We start from the raw sequence: 19596 nt of genomic DNA, 5'->3' as shown, positions 1-19596 counted from the left end.
TGGCGTGAGTGCAGCATAACAAGCCCGTTGTTTTGGTTCAGGAGGAGCTGTAAAAGGTTGTGGTGCTCGATGACTTGACGTCTGTCTCTGCATAGCATGAAACTTGCTGATGACCTGTATGATGTCTGTCTGCGCGAGCAGTCGTTGCATACGTTGACAGGCAGGTAGGCCATCGTATATTCGGTCTGAATGCAATGATTGGACGAACATTTTATGGTAGGCTACTACGCCTTCCACCGACAATATAGGCCTATATATACATACAAATAAATTTAGACCACTTAAAGGAGAACTCCGGTCAATTTTAACATTGAGCTCATTTTTTTGTACATTTGGAGTGCTGTCAATACAGAGAACAACGACAAAAATCGGTGTTGCCTACACCGAGTTATTCTATTTTTAAAATTTGCACCCTGTTGACTTCAATGGGGCAAGTACTAAACCTGCTTTTAGCCTCTTAACATCCTTGATGTGTCATTACAAGTGCACAGAAAATGTGAGTGATTCCTTCAGAGTGAACACGAGTGAATCTGACTGCAGTAGATGTGAAAGAAATGTATAAAAATGATGTTATTTAAGCCAGCGCAAATACCTATGATCTATTTACCTATTTACCTATGATCACGCGCGTGAACTCGGCAATCGACTACTTTGGACTTCACCCGAAAACAGGATGTAAACACAGGTATTTGCGCTGGCTTAAATAACATAATTTTTATACATTTCTTTCACATCTACTGCAGTCAGATTCACTCGTGTTTACTCTGAAGGAATCACTCACATTTTCTGTGCACTTGTAATGACACATCAAGGATGTTAAGAGGCTAAAAGCAGGTTTAGTACTTGCCCCATTGAAGTCAACAGGGTGCAAATTTTAAAAATAGAATAACTCGGTGTAGGCAACACCGATTTTTGTCGTTGTTCTCTGTATTGACAGCACTCCAAATTTACAAAAAAATGAGCTCAATGTTAAAATTGACCGGAGTCCTCCTTTAACTTAGTGATTGCTATCTTTATGTGAAGAGACTTTCAACTAGCAAAACTATAAAATTGGTTTATACTATAAAAGGTAAATACGAACTACAAATAGATCGGAGCAGTTAAGAGTAACGTTACTAGAAGTAACGCTAGCTATACCTACCTTCTACCTTAGCAGATTTTGAATGTTACAAGCGCAAGCCGTGATGTTTGCCGCGAGCGTTTTAGAATCTGCCGATAGTGCTGGAGTTTCTTTGATTTAGTGCTTTATTATAGTGGATTCGGATTGTCAAAATGCGGATTTCTAGCTCTAACTTTTAACTGACCACGGCAGAGTACAAGAACGCCTCTACCAATGGTAGACTGACAGCGTGATTACGACATGGATATCAGTCGACTGAACTAGAATCAGCTACTCTGTTTTCAGTCAGGTGTACATCACACTGGTCTAACAGGTAGAACTGACCTTATCACTCCACAGGCAGCGAGCGCTGGGAAACCTGCTGTTCTTTTGACTCTTGGCTGATGATCTCCTGCTGGGCACAGCCACTGAGCTGCTGAACTCTGTCTGTCAGCTTCCTCCAGAACGCTTTCTTGTTGCATTCCTGTGCCATAGATGTTTTTGGCATAGGATGAACACAGCCTCTTTGAATCCTTGTAGCGTGTCGATGGGTAAATAACTGATCCAGCTGGCTATGTGTACCTTCTCCTGAGTAAGTAATGGTGCAGCTCTGCCTGTGCTGTTGACCATTAGTGGTGTTTTTTCTTAGCCTTGCATTATGAGTCAAAGTTCAGAGAGTTTGTCTTGAAGGAAATGAGACAACCGCATTCTTTATTGTATCACCTTCGGGTTTTGGTGCAGTCCCAGCGTCCCAGTTAATATGTCCCAGTGTGCACTTTGCTGTTGCATAGAGGTAAATGGGTACAGTATCACACCTGGGGGTTATTTGTGTCCTTTTGTACCACAGTTGTCCTTCCTGGCTATAAATTTGTTTTTCTTTCCTTTCCACAATCCAGTCATTTCAGAGATGTTTAGAAAAAATACGTTTCATTTAATAATGCAATCACACAATTAAAATGGGTCGCGGACAGCAATTGGCAATGATTTTAACATTTATGCAGGTGCTTTTATCTAAAGATACTAAGTCAAATATTAGTATGCATTTCCTGAGAATCAAACATATGACCTTGGCATTGTTAGCGGTAAACAGAAACAGCTACAGAAACAAGCAGATTAATTGCCATCTTAAAGCTACACTGTGTCATTTTTTTAGCTGATTCTTAGCAAAAAACACTTTGTTCTTTCAAAATGATATGTGCTCATTAATGTGTAATTACTTCTACCAACTAATCAAGTATTCCCGTAAGCATAGAATCTGCCATTTAGAATACATACGAGCGAGTCGCTCGAATGGCGGCAGCCATGTTGCGCTTCCATCTTGAAAATACATTAGCCAAAGAGGGACATACCTGGAAATTCAAGCTTCGCCCTTCGCGTTTTGACACTCAGTGGCACCGTGACGAATGCGAGGGGGAGATTACTCGCGACTGCCGGCAGATTTGAAATAATACGGCCACCGTAGGAGTTAAAACGCCCTCGGAATGGGAGGGGCTAAAAAGTAATATTCAGTTGGTAGTCATAAACAATTTCACCGCTATATATGGGAGAAAATCCTACACAGTGTAGCTTTAAAATATAATCTTTGCCATTTCAAAATGTAACCACTATCTTTCAACATAGTTCACACAGTCAGTCAACTGTTTTCCACTTCCTGTAGTCTGACACCTGCAGTAAAACCCCTTCAAGGGATGCTAGCGCATGACTTATGGGATCATTTTGAAACTGGTATGTTATGCTATGCTATTCTACACTACTGTGTACCACCATTGGATTGTGAATCATTTTTCATAGTACCCAGATCCACAGACACTAAACTTAAAATTAACCAGCAGCTGTTCTCATCTTATCCTATAGCAGATTCCCAAAATACTTCTGTGCTTGGTACAAGAGTGCAACTGGAGACTTTTTGAGACTGGGCTATTCTGGACAGGTCTGTTCACTCTGTGGTGGTGTGACAGTGGGAATAAGGGAATTGGAAATGATGACATTTTTATTAGAGCAGACTATTTATGGTGAGTATTAGAAGATCCAAATAGGTAATGCACTAATAGTTTCCTGTGGGTGTAGGAATGACATCAGAATGTATAGTGATAATACAGATTATAATAAAATGAATATAAGAAGACTTTTGTGTGATTTTATAATATTTTTTTGGAAACTAGTTGAGATAAAATAAGTCTAATAAGTAATATATATATATATATATATATATATAAATTATGTTAATGATGAAGCACAGGCAGTAGTTCGGTCTCGCTGTCTGGATGTGATTTCGAGAGAATGACTTTGACATGAGCACATCTCTGCTGCTCTTCAGTGTGAGCTATAATGTTTCTGTTTTTTAGCTGGGGAAATATCCTCTCACCCTGCGCTGTGCTGACAGCCTCAGATGAATCACCCCGTTTATTCTGCTGATGCTGCAGGTATGCGAGAGCCAGGAATTTAATATGCGGCCAGTGGGAGAGAGGAACTACGGGTGCTGGAGAGGATCAATAATTGAAAGGTCACATAGAGTGCCTGAACTGTTGTGTGTGAGCTATATGAGGAGCTCATTGTTTGTGTGTGTGTGTGTGTATGTGTGTGTGTCAGATAAGATGGGATTTATTGGGCATGTGTGGATGGTGACACATGGAACACAATGTTCTTATTTGCTGTGCTTTTTCTATAATGTAGAAAACTAGACTATATGATATATGACAGATGGTGAGATATAGTATACAATCAAATCTGATCAAATAAAATATAATAAAACAAAATTTCTGAGGATGTGATCTATTCCTTACTCTCTTAAAGAGGAACATTTGCAGTGATGCTATTTTGTCTGGAGACTTAAAGGATAATTCCGGTATTTAGCACTTTGGGTCTCTTTTCTGGTTTGTTTTGGATGAACTAGAGTGGTGGACACAGAAATATTGACGATGGGTCCTGTCTCGACTTTTTGACTCGTTTAGAATTGCCGTTGACTGCTTCAATTATGTTTAATTTTTAATCAAAATGAATTTTTTTAGTTGGAGTTCATATTTAATTGCAGACTTGGCACAGCTGAAACAGTTTCTGATATTCTTGAGATCTCTATACAGAAACGATAAATGAGACTCATTACTAGGGCTTTTCTCAGTAAAAACATCTGAAAAGCACTTAAGACTCGCCATTTACTCTCCATTTCATCTCACTACTAAGAGGAGCAATTTAGAGACTGAAGAGGTTTCATAAAGACTACCATTTAAAAGTTTGGGGTCAGAAATATTTTTAATTCTTTAATTAATACTTTTATTCAGCAAGTGTGCATTAAATTGATCAAAGTGAAAATAAATAAATTTATAATGTTGCAAAATGTTTCTTTTGAACTTCCTATTCATTAAAGAATCCCGAATAAACATTTATCAAGATTTCCACAAAAATATTAGGCAGCACAAGCATTGATAATATATAAGAAATGTTTCTTGAGCAGTATAGATCAGTACATTAGAATAATTTCTGAAGGATCATGTGACACTAAAGACTGGAGTAATGATGCTGAAAATTCAGCTTTGCATCACAGGAATAAAATACATTTTAAAATATATTACATTTTTAAACAAAAAATAGACAAAAATAAATTTAAATTCAAATAATATTTCACAATATTACAAATTTTACTGTATTTTTTATTAAATAAAAGCAGCTTTGGTGAGCATAAGAAACTTTAAACATTAAAGGGGTGCTATAATGCCATTTTCACAAGATGTAAAATAAGTCTTTGATGTCCCCAGAGTGTGTATGTGAAGTTTTAGCTCAAAATACCCCACGGATATTTTTATATCGCATGTTAATATGGTCACTTTTTGAGGGTGAGCAAAAACACACCGTTTTGTGTCTGTTCCTTTAAATGCAAATGAGCTGCTGCTCCCAGCACAGAGGGCGGAGCTTCAACAACTTGCACTCACACAGACATGCACTGAAATTTCAAAAACTTTTATGTTCAAACCGGATTCAGACAATGATGAAGAGACTCAAGAAGAAGTGACAACATGTAGAAGCAACAGGGCATTTCTGAATGGTTAGTTGATGAATTTATGTAGCTTATGTGTAGTTATCTTCTTGTCATTGATTAGCATATTCTGTCTTGATAATCTATAAATCGTGTTCCGGGCGGGGTTTATGTAAATTTTAGGGTTTGTGATGTCACTAACCCGGGAGGAATGTCGTGTAGTCTCTACCAGCCGTTTGTTGTAGTCCTTAAAAAGCCATTTCTTTAAAAGCAAATATCTCCCTTTGCTTTGAACTTTGAGCATTGTAACTTTGCAGATGTTGTTTATGCTCAAACAGCAACATTACACACTAACTTAAGTTAGAAAGGTGAAATCATAATCAACCACCCCTTTAACACATATTACCAAGCCCAAAATGTAAAACGGTAGTATGTGATTTTTGTACATTTTTATTTTGTTTACATTTTCTAACCCTTTCTTCTTGATTAGCAGAAATTAATTAGTCTCTCTGTTTTCACCTCTCCACCCAATAGTTATTAGAGATATTAATATTATTCTTCCTCTTCAAAGCAACCAGAGTCTGCATGAAAGTCTTTGAAGAAGAAACTGGTATTTTTGTATCACTGTGAAGCTTTTTAACAGAGCCAAATCTTTCAGTGGGTGTTCAGGCTTGCAGCTGATAAGTCTAGAGGCTGAACTGAGTATCTCACCCGATTATACCGTGACCATCTTTACTGATAAAACCCTGGATAAATCTTACTTCAGTTGTGTTACGGTTTGCTAGCCATCAGGGAGAAGCCCCATATTGCTTCCACAGGAAACTGTAACAAATCCAGCCACCCCTAAAGATGCAGAGGTGTATATCCACAGCTTCCTGAGTCTGGACAGCAGCTTTTCTCATATATTTCCTGTAGATTTTTATAAAAGACCAAATATTGGTCATATAAGTCTATCGGTGCAGGTTTTATTTAGAGTTAAAAAAAATTGCATCTGAACTTTGCATTATTATTTCTGTTGTATTAAAAAGAGAAGCTTTGGAATTTTTTTGATGACAATTCCTTTGTATTCCATGGTAGGGGGAAAAGTTACATGGGGGTGACTTTTGATTTCAGACTTGGCACAGCTGAAACACTTTGTGATATTGTTTATATATAATATTGAGATCTCTTAAGAAATACTAAATAAGACTCATTATAGGGGTTTTCTCAATAAAAATATCTGAAAAGCATTTGCTCTTCATTTTATCTGACTGCTAAAATGAGCAATTGAGACACCGAACAGATTTCATATACGCAAATGTTCAAAGGTTTGGGGTCAGTAGGATTTTTGTGAGGTTTTTAGAAGATCTTTTTGAACTTCCTATTCATCAAAGAATCCTGAATAAAAATGTATAATAAGAAGAAATGTTTCTTGATCAGCATATTAGATGGATAATGTGACAGAATCTGCAAATGACCAAATTTAAATGTTTTAAATTGATTATTTCTGCCACGCCATTTAGACAAACGCTATTTTAACCTACAATAATAGTGCTTAAACATTTTTGGAAGTTGCATTCAAAATTCACTTAACTCAGAAATGCGCTCTAAATTTAAGACTGTAAGTGTGTACTGTAGTTTTGTGCAAATGTTCTGGTACCATTCTGTGTGTTTCTGGTTTGTGCTGGTTTCATTCCAGAGTTGCCGTGACCCTTGCAGAGCTGCAGTTGCAGTAATGGGCTCCAACCCGTTAGGGCTTAACATCTCTGTCTCTTGGGACGGTCGTATGCAGGTGAGTGATGGGGGTCTGTGTGTGTGTGTGTGTGTGTGTGAGAGAGAGTATGTGAAGGCGGAGATATTGCCCCTGATCGCTCTCTGTTGTGAGACAGAAGGGCATGAAGGGGGCTTTTATTTCAAGGGCATGATACGGCATGTCAACATATCACTTTTGTGGGGGTCAGAGATCATTGTCTTTAAACTCAGTAGTCAGTTCTCTTTATAAGCAGTCTGCACTCATCAAATGCTTCTCATATAAGGAAATTCCCACCTGCAGTCTGCACAAAACTAATAAAATTAGGGATGGGAATTTTAAGGAATTTGACTATTCTCTTAGTGTTTCTAGTTCATTCTTGGTTCTATTGAATAAAAATAACTGCTCGTAACAGTCATTCGGTCAACAATCAGGTTTAACTGTGCTGTATTTAATTCAATAAGAAAAAGAACCAGCTCATGAGAGTTATTACACTGTAAAAATTATATGATAAATAAGTTACGACAACATATGTTTTTACATTGCTTTAACTCATCTAAATAAGTTAATCAGTGTTAAAAAAAATTAGATATAAGATTCAACTCATTTTTAAGTCAGTTTAATGAAATTTAAGTTGAAATTACTTAAACATCTAAGCTGATTTTACAAAATGTAAGAAAGCAACTTTGTTTTTTACGGTGAGTTCACCAATCATACTTCACTGATTTTGATTTGCTAAAAAATCTAAGCGAAATTGAAGAACAAACCGATGTGAGAATTTCGTACAAAATCAGGCCAAAACGAAGTTCGTTAGGAGTTCGTTTCAGGAATTAAAAACAGCTTTCCAGAAAAGTTATCTGTTAGGTAAACACCTTTTGTTTAGCTAAAAAGAACCTAAATGTCTCCTAAATGTGCGGCCACAAATTGTGGCGGCAGAAACGGTCCATTTTGACAAGATCAGCAAAGTATGAAGCACAGCTCACACAAAAGTCCATTTCTGCACGTTTGCCCAGTAGCGTGACAAACTTTAACCTGTTTTCTGAATCTTTGTGGAATGTTTCGCCCTGATGCAAAATTCCCGATCGCATGGGTTCCTATTGAAATGGAACATTTGATCGCAAATTTATTCATTTGTTTGAGAATCGTAACTTCGCTGTTCGCGCTGTGTGTGTTGTATTTCAGTAGGCTACTGTGTTATCAGCACATGCTGAAAATGCACGTGCAAGAACAAATGCGAGGTTTCCATAACAAAACCAGCCCAAATAGCCCTATCGCGTTTCGGGGGCGGGGGACTAAAAATAAACGTGGACTAAACAAACAACCCGCGGCAACAGTGTAAAAGTAGTCCAATTCCGCGGGAAAGCCGCAGACTTGGCAACACTGCATTAACGGAACGGAATACAGTCTAAATGAGATAAGATTAAACTTGGGGCGTTCAAATTTCAAGACAAACTGCTAGCTACCTTTAATACATAGCCTAGGCCTATACGGTGAAGAAATTCATATTATAATTTGTCAGTTCAAAATTTCACTCACAATGCTGATGCGATATCATTTTCAATTGAAAAACATTTTTTTTATTAAATTTTAAAAGAATGCAAAATAGAGTTTAAAAGATGTTTAAAAGTAATGTCAGCCATTTTGGACCTCACCACATCGTTAAATTGACCGAGTAGTGGTGGATGTTCTTCGCATAAACAAGTCAGAGCGCATTACAAGATATTAGAGCAGGTCTAATGTAGGTCATATTCCAGTTAGACTTTTCTCCAGGGAAAGCAATCTCTTTTTTTTCCAGATTTAAGCACAAGACATTGAGATTTGTCCTAATAAGACCTTGTGGTTTTAAGACTACAGCTCCTGTCTTCAGTTCAGTTTGACTCTGACGCACTCTATCTTGTCTCTGAGGACACCTCTGCCAGGCAACAGATGAAAATGTTCTTCACAGCAGAGTAGCAACACCTCAGAAGAGAAGATCTCAATAATTGACAGGCCTCTGACAGCTCTGTCTCGCAGGTTGTATGTGTGTGAAACGGTCCATTTTGACAAGATCAGCAAAGTATGAAGCACAGCTCACACAAAAGTCCATTTCTGCACGTTTGCCCAGTAGCGTGACAAACTTTAACCTGTTTTCTGAATCTTTGTGGAATGTTTCGCCCTGATGCAAAATTCCCGATCGCATGGGTTCCTATTGAAATGGAACATTTGATCGCAAATTTATTCATTTGTTTGAGAATCGTAACTTCGCTGTTCGCGCTGTGTGTGTTGTATTTCAGTAGGCTACTGTGTTATCAGCACATGCTGAAAATGCACGTGCAAGAACAAATGCGAGGTTTCCATAACAAAACCAGCCCAAATAGCCCTATCGCGTTTCGGGGGCGGGGGACTAAAAATAAACGTGGACTAAACAAACAACCCGCGGCAACAGTGTAAAAGTAGTCCAATTCCGCGGGAAAGCCGCAGACTTGGCAACACTGCATTAACGGAACGGAATACAGTCTAAATGAGATAAGATTAAACTTGGGGCGTTCAAATTTCAAGACAAACTGCTAGCTACCTTTAATACATAGCCTAGGCCTATACGGTGAAGAAATTCATATTATAATTTGTCAGTTCAAAATTTCACTCACAATGCTGATGCGATATCATTTTCAATTGAAAAACATTTTTTTTATTAAATTTTAAAAGAATGCAAAATAGAGTTTAAAAGATGTTTAAAAGTAATGTCAGCCATTTTGGACCTCACCACATCGTTAAATTGACCGAGTAGTGGTGGATGTTCTTCGCATAAACAAGTCAGAGCGCATTACAAGATATTAGAGCAGGTCTAATGTAGGTCATATTCCAGTTAGACTTTTCTCCAGGGAAAGCAATCTCTTTTTTTTCCAGATTTAAGCACAAGACATTGAGATTTGTCCTAATAAGACCTTGTGGTTTTAAGACTACAGCTCCTGTCTTCAGTTCAGTTTGACTCTGACGCACTCTATCTTGTCTCTGAGGACACCTCTGCCAGGCAACAGATGAAAATGTTCTTCACAGCAGAGTAGCAACACCTCAGAAGAGAAGATCTCAATAATTGACAGGCCTCTGACAGCTCTGTCTCGCAGGTTGTATGTGTGTGACATGTTTGTACAAGAACTGCAACAAAACCTTTGAAATGCTAACCTAACATATGATATAGGCCTATTTGAGCATGATGGTTTAAATCAGCAATCAATTAATGTGTGTATATATAGCCTATACACTACACTGCTGTTCGAAAGATTGGAATACGATTTTTTTTATGTTTTTAAAAGAAGTCTTATGCTCTCCAAGGCTGCATTTATTTGATTAAAATACTACTACTAATAATAATATTGTGAACGGCAGTGCATATATATATATATATATATATATATATATATATATATATATATATATATATATATATATATATTGTAATCTCTGCTGTATCATTTGTCATAGGGAAGCTTACAGAAAAATAAGATGCTGAAGGTTATGCTCTCAAAGGGATAGTTCACCAAAAAATTTAAATTCTATCATCATTTACTTATACTTTTATATCGTTTCAAAACCGTATGACTTTCTATCTTGCATGCACAAACGGAGATGATTCCATGCAATCACAATAGGGCCAAAGCTTAGAAACAAAAGAACACAAGGTCACAAAAGAACCTTCATTAAAGTGGTCCATATGATTTTTATTTATTTTAATTTGAGTTTTATTGGGAGAAACAGACCAATATTTAAGGTTAATCTTCACCTCCAGTGAGCTGATAACTGTGCTAACAAGTCATTGTGTTGTTGAGTTCTTTGAGTCACAATCATTCATTATACAGTACCTCAATTTTGAACTGTGAATCGATCGTTCAGACCAGTTTAGTGAACTGGATCAACCGATTCAATGACAAGTTCTGATTCATTCACAAATTGGACATTGATATTAGTTATTTTGATGCAATTTGTATTTTTGAGTGATCTGTTCCTTTAAGGAGTAAATGACCTTGTGCTGCAGTACAGACAGTTAATTTGCATTTAGTGTGAAGATTGGAATGAACGAATCATGAATACCCTCTGTTTAATATGCATGAAATAGAATTGAGGCAAAGCTAATGACATGAATCTACCACAATATGGACTCGGTTTAAGCACCAACATCTTTTCGCATTTCGATTCATACGGTCAGTCAAACTATACTGGAAAAGAACAGAATGACAGCTAAAATATTCAGGAGGGAAATGTTACTGTCAAAACTTCAGAGGTGTGAACATTTGTTTGTCCCTACTGAACCAGTGCATCAATCTTTTTTAATGTGTTATTTGAGAAGTCTCACTCCAGTTCTTCCTCTCTCCTTTGTTGGCGACCACACAGTAGAGGCTGAGAGCTGAAAGCCTATTATCCACGAACACTTTCTGCGGGGTACTGTTATCTGTTTTCATGTCTCAAAGCTAGTTTTAAAGACACCCACAACTGAGTCTTTCTCCTCTTTTGTGGATTCAAAATCAGGGCAGATTCAAGAACAAACATACTTTCACACTGGATTTCAAAAACAAAGAAAGTCTAGAGTTAGGGAAGAAAATTGTGCCTCTATTATAATAATCCAAAGAGAATTATTGCACAAAAGAGAATTTGAAACAGTATAAAGAATGAGAAAACACGATAGCACTGACAATAATGCATTTAGAGCCAACGTTTTCTCTCCTGTTTGCAAAAGAGAGGGAATAACTACTTCCAATTAGACCAATGGAACTTTCATAATAACTGCAACTTATGTAAGTGATAGGTTTGTGGAAAACTTGATAATGTAATTTATTCCTGTGATGCAAAGCTGAATTTTAAGCATCATTACTCCAGTCTTCAGTTTCACATGATCCTTTAGAAATCATAATATGGTTATTTGATGCTCAATAATTATTTTTTATATTATTATTCATGTTGAAAACAGTTGTGCTGCTTCATATTTTTTTGTTATATTATGATATATTTTGCATTTTTGCGGAATATAATTACTAGTCTTAAAAAAGATCTTACTGCCCCCAAACTTTTGAATGGTAGTGCATTAAAGGGTTAGTTCACCCAAAAATGAAAATTCTGTCAGTAATTACTCACCCTCATGTTGTTCCAACCCCGTAAGACCTTCGTTCATCTTCGGAACACAAATTAAGATATTTTTGATTAAATCTGAGAGCTGATCACTCCTCCATAGGCTTCTAAGGGATTGAAACTTGCTGGCCCAGAAAAGTTATTAAAGAGATTGTTAATATAGTCCAAGTGACTCCAGTGGCTCAATCTTAAGTTTATCAAGCGACGAGAATACTTTTTGTGCGCAAAAACAAACAAAAATAACGACTTTATTCCACTATTCATTTCCTTCTCTCTGGGCCTCGTAGTGTTTTTGCGTAGCGCGTCTGTGTTGCACGTCATCACGCATCACACACATGACAAGCGTCGACCAATAGTGAGCCTACGTGGTGACGTGCAACACAGACGCGCTACGCAAAAACAATACGTAAACTAACTCGAGGCTCAGAGAGAAGGAAATGAATAGTAGAATAAAGTCGTTATTTTTGTTTGTTTTTGCGCACAAAAAGTATTCTCGTCGCTTGATAAACTTAAGATTGAGCCACTGGAGTCACTTGGACTATATTAACGATCTCTTTAATAACTTTTCCGGGCCAGCAAGTTTCAATCACTTAGAAGCCTATGGAGGAGTGATCAGCTCTCAGATTTAATCAAAAATATCTTAATTTGTGTTCCGAAGATGAATGAAGGTCTTACGTGGTTGGAACAACATGAGGATGAGTAATTACTAATTACTGACAGAATTTTCATTTTTGGGTGAACTAACCCTTTAATATGAATTAACATTTAAACATTAACTGTATTTCACATTATATTCATATTTCATAAGCCAACATGAATTGCTGAAAGTGGATTTTCAATGAGACAGAGTGAATTTTGTGAAATGTGAAGACAATTTATTTTTCTTTGGAATAATGTGCACCAATGGCTTGTGCAACATAGCCTAAGGCTTGCAATTGTGGTTATATGAAAGGTGGTATCAGTGATTTCAGGTCCAACCAATCACCGACAGGGGGAGGGTGTTGTGAGGTTTTGAGCCAGCTTTTTCTTCAGCTCTGACTTCGCGTGCAGCCGTGCACGAGCACAAAACCTCAGAACACCCTCCCCCTGTCGGTGATTGGTTGGAACACTTTTTGTTTTGGTTTTTATTGTTTGGCTAAACCATTTGTTTTTGTGTGCAGATCTCAGAGCCTAGGCTGCCTACAGAGACGCGTTTTTTTGACGCCATGCTTATGGGGCGGGCAGCTAGTGGATCGTTAGGAAAGATTAGATGAATGTGATAAAAATATTTTTGGGCCTGAAATCACTGATACCACCTTTAAGGCTTACAGGTAAAAATGTCCTCACCATCAAGCTGAATTTGGTATTCCAAGAAAAAAAAAAAAAGGTAATTGGAGGTAAGTTTGTGTTGTAGGACATTCTCCAGGTTGGGGAGGTGGAAGCTGTGTGGCCTTTCATAAAGATTGAAAGAGACTGAGGGAGTGACGAATTGCTGGACATACAAGGACTGAAATCTTGTCATGGTTGAACCAACAAGATGACAAGTACCATAGCATTTAAGATTTACAAAGACTTCAGATTTTCTGTACAGTTCCAGGTGAGAGATGATATTTATGGGTTGTTTTTTTACCCTGAGAAAAAAAAAAAAAGAAGGGTTGGATATGGTGCTGTCAATTATCATCCTGATGTAAAGGTCAACTGATAGCAACTCTCTTTATTCGATTTATTTATCTCACTAACAGTGAGACTGGACAACATCCAAAGGTCACTTCAAGTAAGACAGCTGCCTTTGTACATTTCAAAGCACTTTAAATCAGTCGTCTGGTGCATCTTGACCGCTTTAACATTGTGTTAATGAAAAATAGTATACCTGTATTCTGTTAACAATGCATGTTTCTTTTTACAAACGTCCTCAATCACAAAAGAGCTCAGACCATGAGCCTGTTCTGCAGTCTGTTACTATTGGAAACAAGGAAATAAAGATAGAGGCTGAAGCTTGGTATAAAAGAAGATGCAGTGGTATATCATCACTCTACTGAAGTGATAAACTCTAGTTCTAAATCCCATTTTCTCTGAAGGGAAGGCTTAACCTGAGGAGATGGAGACTTCAAGTTCTTGCTCACTTTGAGGCAGGGATGCTAAATCAAGTTGGGAGAATTGAGTGATTTCAGTCTGAGTATGGTGTCTTTGATGTTTTTTGAAGTCTTGAAACGTTGCATGAGAAGTGCTGTGTTTCCTTGTACTCTCATGTGGGATGACTCACTGATGAAATGGCAGAGAGAGAGAGATGGGAAAAAAACAAACAAAAGGAAAAAAAAAACAGATCACCATGAACACAGCCACAGGTGGCCTCGGCAAGCAAACAGCTAATTTCTTGAGCTCCAAATATCAGGAAGAAATGTCTCATTATATCCCACTACCCAAAAAAGAGACTGTTCTTTCCTTTTAATTTGGCAAACCTGTTATTTTGTGTGTATGTCTCTCGAGATGCAAAATGTTTTTTTTGGGGGAGTGAATCACAATCAAGTTAGCAAAATATCTATTGAACGAACACTTAACAGATTCTTTGTAGGTCTGGCGATGGCTCATGCTAATCAACGTCTTTCACTTTCTCTTGATGATTTCAATGTTCTTCCTTCATCAGAATGTGTTTCAGGAAGTACAAAGGTGTCAAGCCCTGTGCCCTTTGTTCCCTGTCTTGTTTTGCATTTATGAACACTTGATTCTTAACATGTTTAGGATGTGTTGAATGCAGAAACATTTACATTGTTTGCATATATATATATATATATATATATATATATATATATATATATATGCAAACAATGTAAATGTTTCTGCATTCAACACATCCTAAACATGTTAAGAAACAAGTATCAAGAATATATATATATATAGTATATATGGGTAGTTGAATTTATTTAAGAGACCAACTAAAGGCTTTATGTTGTCAAAGAGTATATGAGTTATTCTTTTATTTTATTTAAATTATTCATGTTTTATTCCATTTAGAAATTAAATAAGTAAACTTAAGAGATTAAATAAGTAAACTTAAGAGTTGCAGTCAGTATATAATAATAGAGGGATGCTGCATCCTGAAATGCTCATAATTCAAAATGTGAGAATGCCATTTAAGCAACCACACTGACATAATATCATAAAATAACTATAATAAGTATCAATATAAAATGTATAGCCATCAGCTTCTGTGGAAGCGTCAATAACCATAACTTCCTCCTCAAAGACATCTGACCTCTTACCTATCATTTGAGACAATCCATTCCCAGACTTCTCCATCCCCCACCTTCTGTCTGCCTTTTCTCTCTGTGTGCGGAGATTTAATGTTCTTTTTAAACATCCTTCAAAATAAATAAAAAAAGAAACTCAAAACACATTTCTAATTTTCATACCGAAATGATTGGATTAAAAAAGCATGCTGTACCTCACTCGTAGGGAGGAAAAACAATCAAGGTGTCCAATGTACTTGTGATATAACAATAAGTTCCATCAAAGATCTCAACAAACTGAAGAAATTCAGCCTCTGTCAGCTGATTTAAGCTTTTTTAATAATTACTAAATAGCTTTATTAAAATATTTTTTGTCTTCCATCCATCATGTTCTATTCTTCAAAATCTTGTAATGTCTTCTGAATAACACATTCAACGAAATCAATTCAGATAAACAGGGTAGCTGGATCGTTCCTGTTACACTCACCATTTTTAAAGATGGAACACAACAGCACAATTAAATCAGCGTGGGTGTGAATTATAAATAATTGTACCACTTTATTTTGAGCGAACATTGCCATTTTGTCATCTCCCCAGTGCTATGTTGATTCCCTAACATTTTTTTCCCCCAAACAAAACATGCTTCCTTGCAGACTTGTTTGGCAATCATTTTATAGGTTTATCCTGTGCCCCAACTTCACCATGCAGTTAACTAACAAAAACTAGCAAAAGCTTGGTCAAGTCTTCACATGAGCTTTTTTTGGTTCAAGATTAGCTAGAAACTAACAATATCTCACGTAGGTCTACAACTTCACATTTGACAACGTGTAGGCCCATTTATGATCATTCCAATAGCATTATCACTAAAACATCCCATCTTGGTATAAAATTATCCTACAGAAAGCACTATGATAATATGATATAACTTATCAAGTTGACAACCCATACAAGCTAACTCAATCATTGACACTAAACCATAATAATCACGGTCGATTAAGCAGTATTGGAGAACACTGTGCTTTACACTTACAAACACACACCGCATCTTTTTGACTAATCCACACCCTCTACCAGTCTTGATGCAAAGGGCAAAGCGGGCGGCCCGCACTCCCACAATAACAGTCGTGACGTCAGCCCGTCACCGCTCCCGTTGGATGCAGCAGCGGAGAGAGCGAGAGAGAGAGAGAGAGAGAGAGAGAGAGAGAGAGAGAGAGAGAGAGAGAGAGCTCTACGAACCGTGATTGAAAGAGAAGAGAGCTGAACGGCGGTGGCGGCAGCCATCTTAAAACTACCGCACTAATCCGAGATATACATCTTCTGGATATTTTTGCAACACTGAGTTGAATCAGATTTTATCCAGCGTGAGGAGATAGAATAACATTTTTTAAATCGTTCGCTGTTTTATTACGAAGACGGGATGCGGATCCGTGGGGCAGTCGGTCTGCTTTTAGGACTATTATGCGCGGTGGAGGCAGCCAAAGGTAAGATTCATCAGACCTATTTATAATCATAATAAAAATATTAAAGTGTAACTTATCTCTGTAAAAATATTATTTGATATATTACCATAATTAAAATAATTTTAAAGGTTATTAGTGTTCCTGTGAGGATCCTCGGTCAAGGTTTCTTGACAATGATCTGAAATAATCGCTCAATATCACAGTGTGGATGTTGCGTCGGTACATCGTTGCTTATTAAAAATCAATCTCTGCTCTAATTTTCCGTCATGAAAAGAAAATATGTCATGAAATAATTGCCGTGGCCTGTCAGCTGTGAAATGTAAACTCTCCCTTACGGTTCCGCTTCACTTGACAGCTGTTTTTGAGTGTCAATCCTTTAAAAACAACGATATTGTGTGCCAACACCCCGTAGCCAAGAAGACTTCAGCCTACAGCTATTTGTGTAACGTTATATCATCATAATCAGAGCATATTGCTTGCAAATCAAATCTGTGTGCTTGATTTTTACCACATTCCCTAAGGCGGTTTGCGGCATTTTATCCGATAACAAGTTGTTTGTGATTTGTACTGTTATATTATATACCAGATAGTATATCAGATAGTGTGTCCGCATTGCAGATCCTGTGTGAAATACTATGTGGTCTAATTTTAAAAATTCATCTTTCAAATGGCTCACGCGCAGCTAAATATGACTGAAGGACATCGCTGCAGGTGCACGAGCAGACATTACAGCAATGACACGGCTTGATGTGCGAAACATTTGCTTTACTTGTGAAACGCTGCCTTTCCGGAAATATCCTGCCTTGCAGTTACCTGGTTCATTATTTTTAAACATACGAGTGCGATTTTGCTGTGAAGTTGAACTTTAATATGCGGATCTTATGAAAGAAATTGACCATTTAAAAGAGCGATATTGTTTGACTGTACATGGGTCAATGACGTCTCTAGTATTTTTGGTCCAGATCAAATAATATACAAAAATAGTTTACAAAATGCTTTTATGATGAGAAATTGTTTAATTTTCTTGATTTAAAAGTCCCTTTGACGTTTTATTTTTGAGAGGCAATGTTTAAAATGGCCTTCTGTTGTGTACACCTCAGTGTTCAAAGTGCAAGGGAAGTATTTGAGTACTTTTTGTTTTATGGTTACACCACTTGACATTTTAGTCATTAGGTCATTTTTTTGTACAAAATGGTAAAAAATATATAATAAACTCAACATGAATAGCCTACTATTTATAAAACATCTAAGAACCTTACCTGTCACGTTTATACATAGCTACTAGTGTGTGTGTCTGTGTGTGTGTGTGTGTGTTGATTAGTGATTAGCCTAGTTGATAAGTGGTTTTCAATTGGTTTTACATTGGACATCAAGTGGCGACTCTACACAGTACCTCAGTTTTTCTAAACAAAGATGTCCTTGAAATCAAACATTGAATCCATTATTATAACCGTGACTTTCATAGCACAACAATAGCGAAAATAGTAATAAAATAGTACAATTATGCGAATGCATAAACACAAAAGAAGTGTGGTTTACCAGACACTGGGACCAATATTGTATTAGTATTATCCATATTACCAGTGGCTAATGAGACTAAATTCAAATTCTGTTGAGCTTGATTGGACTTAAGGGCATTGATGTCAACAAAAATTCATATCTTAGGCATTTTCATCTCATTTTTTTCTAAAAATTTATAAGCTTTTAATCATCCACAACCCTATCAGAGCGTCTTTCCTTGCTATTAGTGTTTCCATGCTTTATCAAATATGTTTTCAGGCTTATGTGTTTAAGTTGCTTTGGAGTCAAGATTAAAATCAATTTGTAGTTTCTAAAAATATATGCCTTTAAGCACATATGATGATTAGGCTATACTATATTAAAGGACTCCCTGGATATCTGTGAATTTTGCTAGTTTTTCATCACTGGGAAATTGTGATTGCTTGACAGCCAAAAAATGTGTCACTATTCAGAGTAGCACATTCAGAGGCAAGCATTTTTCTCTTATTAGTCTCAGTATTAAGTATTTAAATGTCCACCTCCACAGATGATGGCTGCGTCTGAAATCGCATAGACTTCCCTGCTATAGTGTGACCGAATTCACAGTACTCATAAAAGAGTAGGCAAAAAGTACCAGGATGACCTACCCGCGAGATGCTGAAGTGTGCATAAAATGGACACTTTACTATATCCTCCGAGGCCTCTAGAGAGGATTTGTGAATGTCAGTGAAGCAATTCAACTGTGGATGATAGGTCACATGATGACAACGTGGTGAATTTAGTACATCCGAATTAAATTTTAACTTAAGACATTCATACTTTTTTAGTACTCGCAAAGTAAGTAGCCTATGCATTCAAAATAAGTAGCCTACCTACTCAAGAGAGTATGCGATTTCTGACGCAGCCCATGTCTCACTCACAGTGTTTATTAGCTTTAAATAACTTTATTACCCTTGATGCATTTGACAGGCTCTCTTTAAGCTTTGTTTAAACACCTGCTCACTTCCCTGCTGTTATCAGTTTAATGAAAACTACACCTTCTCACTGGATTACACACCCCTGCATACGGCCATGAGACATCTAAGAAGTAATATCGTGTTCTTTTAGTGGCTGCCATATATTTATTTTTCTGAAGGATGGCGAGAGATGAATTAACACATTAATTAACCAGGGAGGAAATATCTCACTGTCATTAATTAGCTTATGCATCATTAACAAGTGGCAGAAAGAAATAAACCCTAGTTAAAAAAGAAGTTTCTTCAATAACGTAATTCAAATCAAGACATGACTAAGTCGTCTTCACAAGGTGCCGACTGAGTCACTCAAGACTTAAACACGGGTTTCTATTGATAGGCCAAGGTCCGCCTTCTGATCTTATGTCAAGTTGAGATGTTTTATATGTATATAACCATGTGTTTGCCAAACAATATGCAAATTAGATTTTGTGTGAAGGTGTGAAGGATTTTTTTATTTCATTGATGTAATTATGAAGGTTGAGATCTTTGGAAAGTTACTGGAGTTTATCAGAGAAA

At 36.9% G+C, this 19596-nt stretch overlaps 1 protein-coding gene across 4 annotated transcripts in view; it reads left to right on the top strand.

The window, feature by feature from the left end:
* Positions 1-16247: 16247 nt before the first annotated feature.
* clstn1 (calsyntenin 1) overlaps positions 16248-19596 on the top strand; it is a 41581-nt gene continuing 38232 nt past the window's right edge. For 2 of the 4 annotated variants that reach the window (XM_081387690.1, XM_081387688.1), the window contains exon 1: positions 16392-16585. In XM_081387690.1, the coding sequence (XP_081243816.1) occupies positions 16522-16585 (64 nt within the window). In that variant the 5' untranslated portion in view covers positions 16392-16521. Of the gene's footprint in view, positions 16586-19596 lie in introns of all 4 variants that reach the window. The other 2 variants (XM_081387691.1, XM_081387689.1) reach the window with 2 other exon arrangements.

The sequence above is a fragment of the Scardinius erythrophthalmus genome, assembly GCF_964197995.2.
Source record: "Scardinius erythrophthalmus genome assembly, chromosome: 15".
NCBI lineage: Eukaryota > Metazoa > Chordata > Actinopteri > Cypriniformes > Leuciscidae > Scardinius > Scardinius erythrophthalmus.
This window is presented reverse-complemented; position numbering and strand designations above follow the sequence as displayed.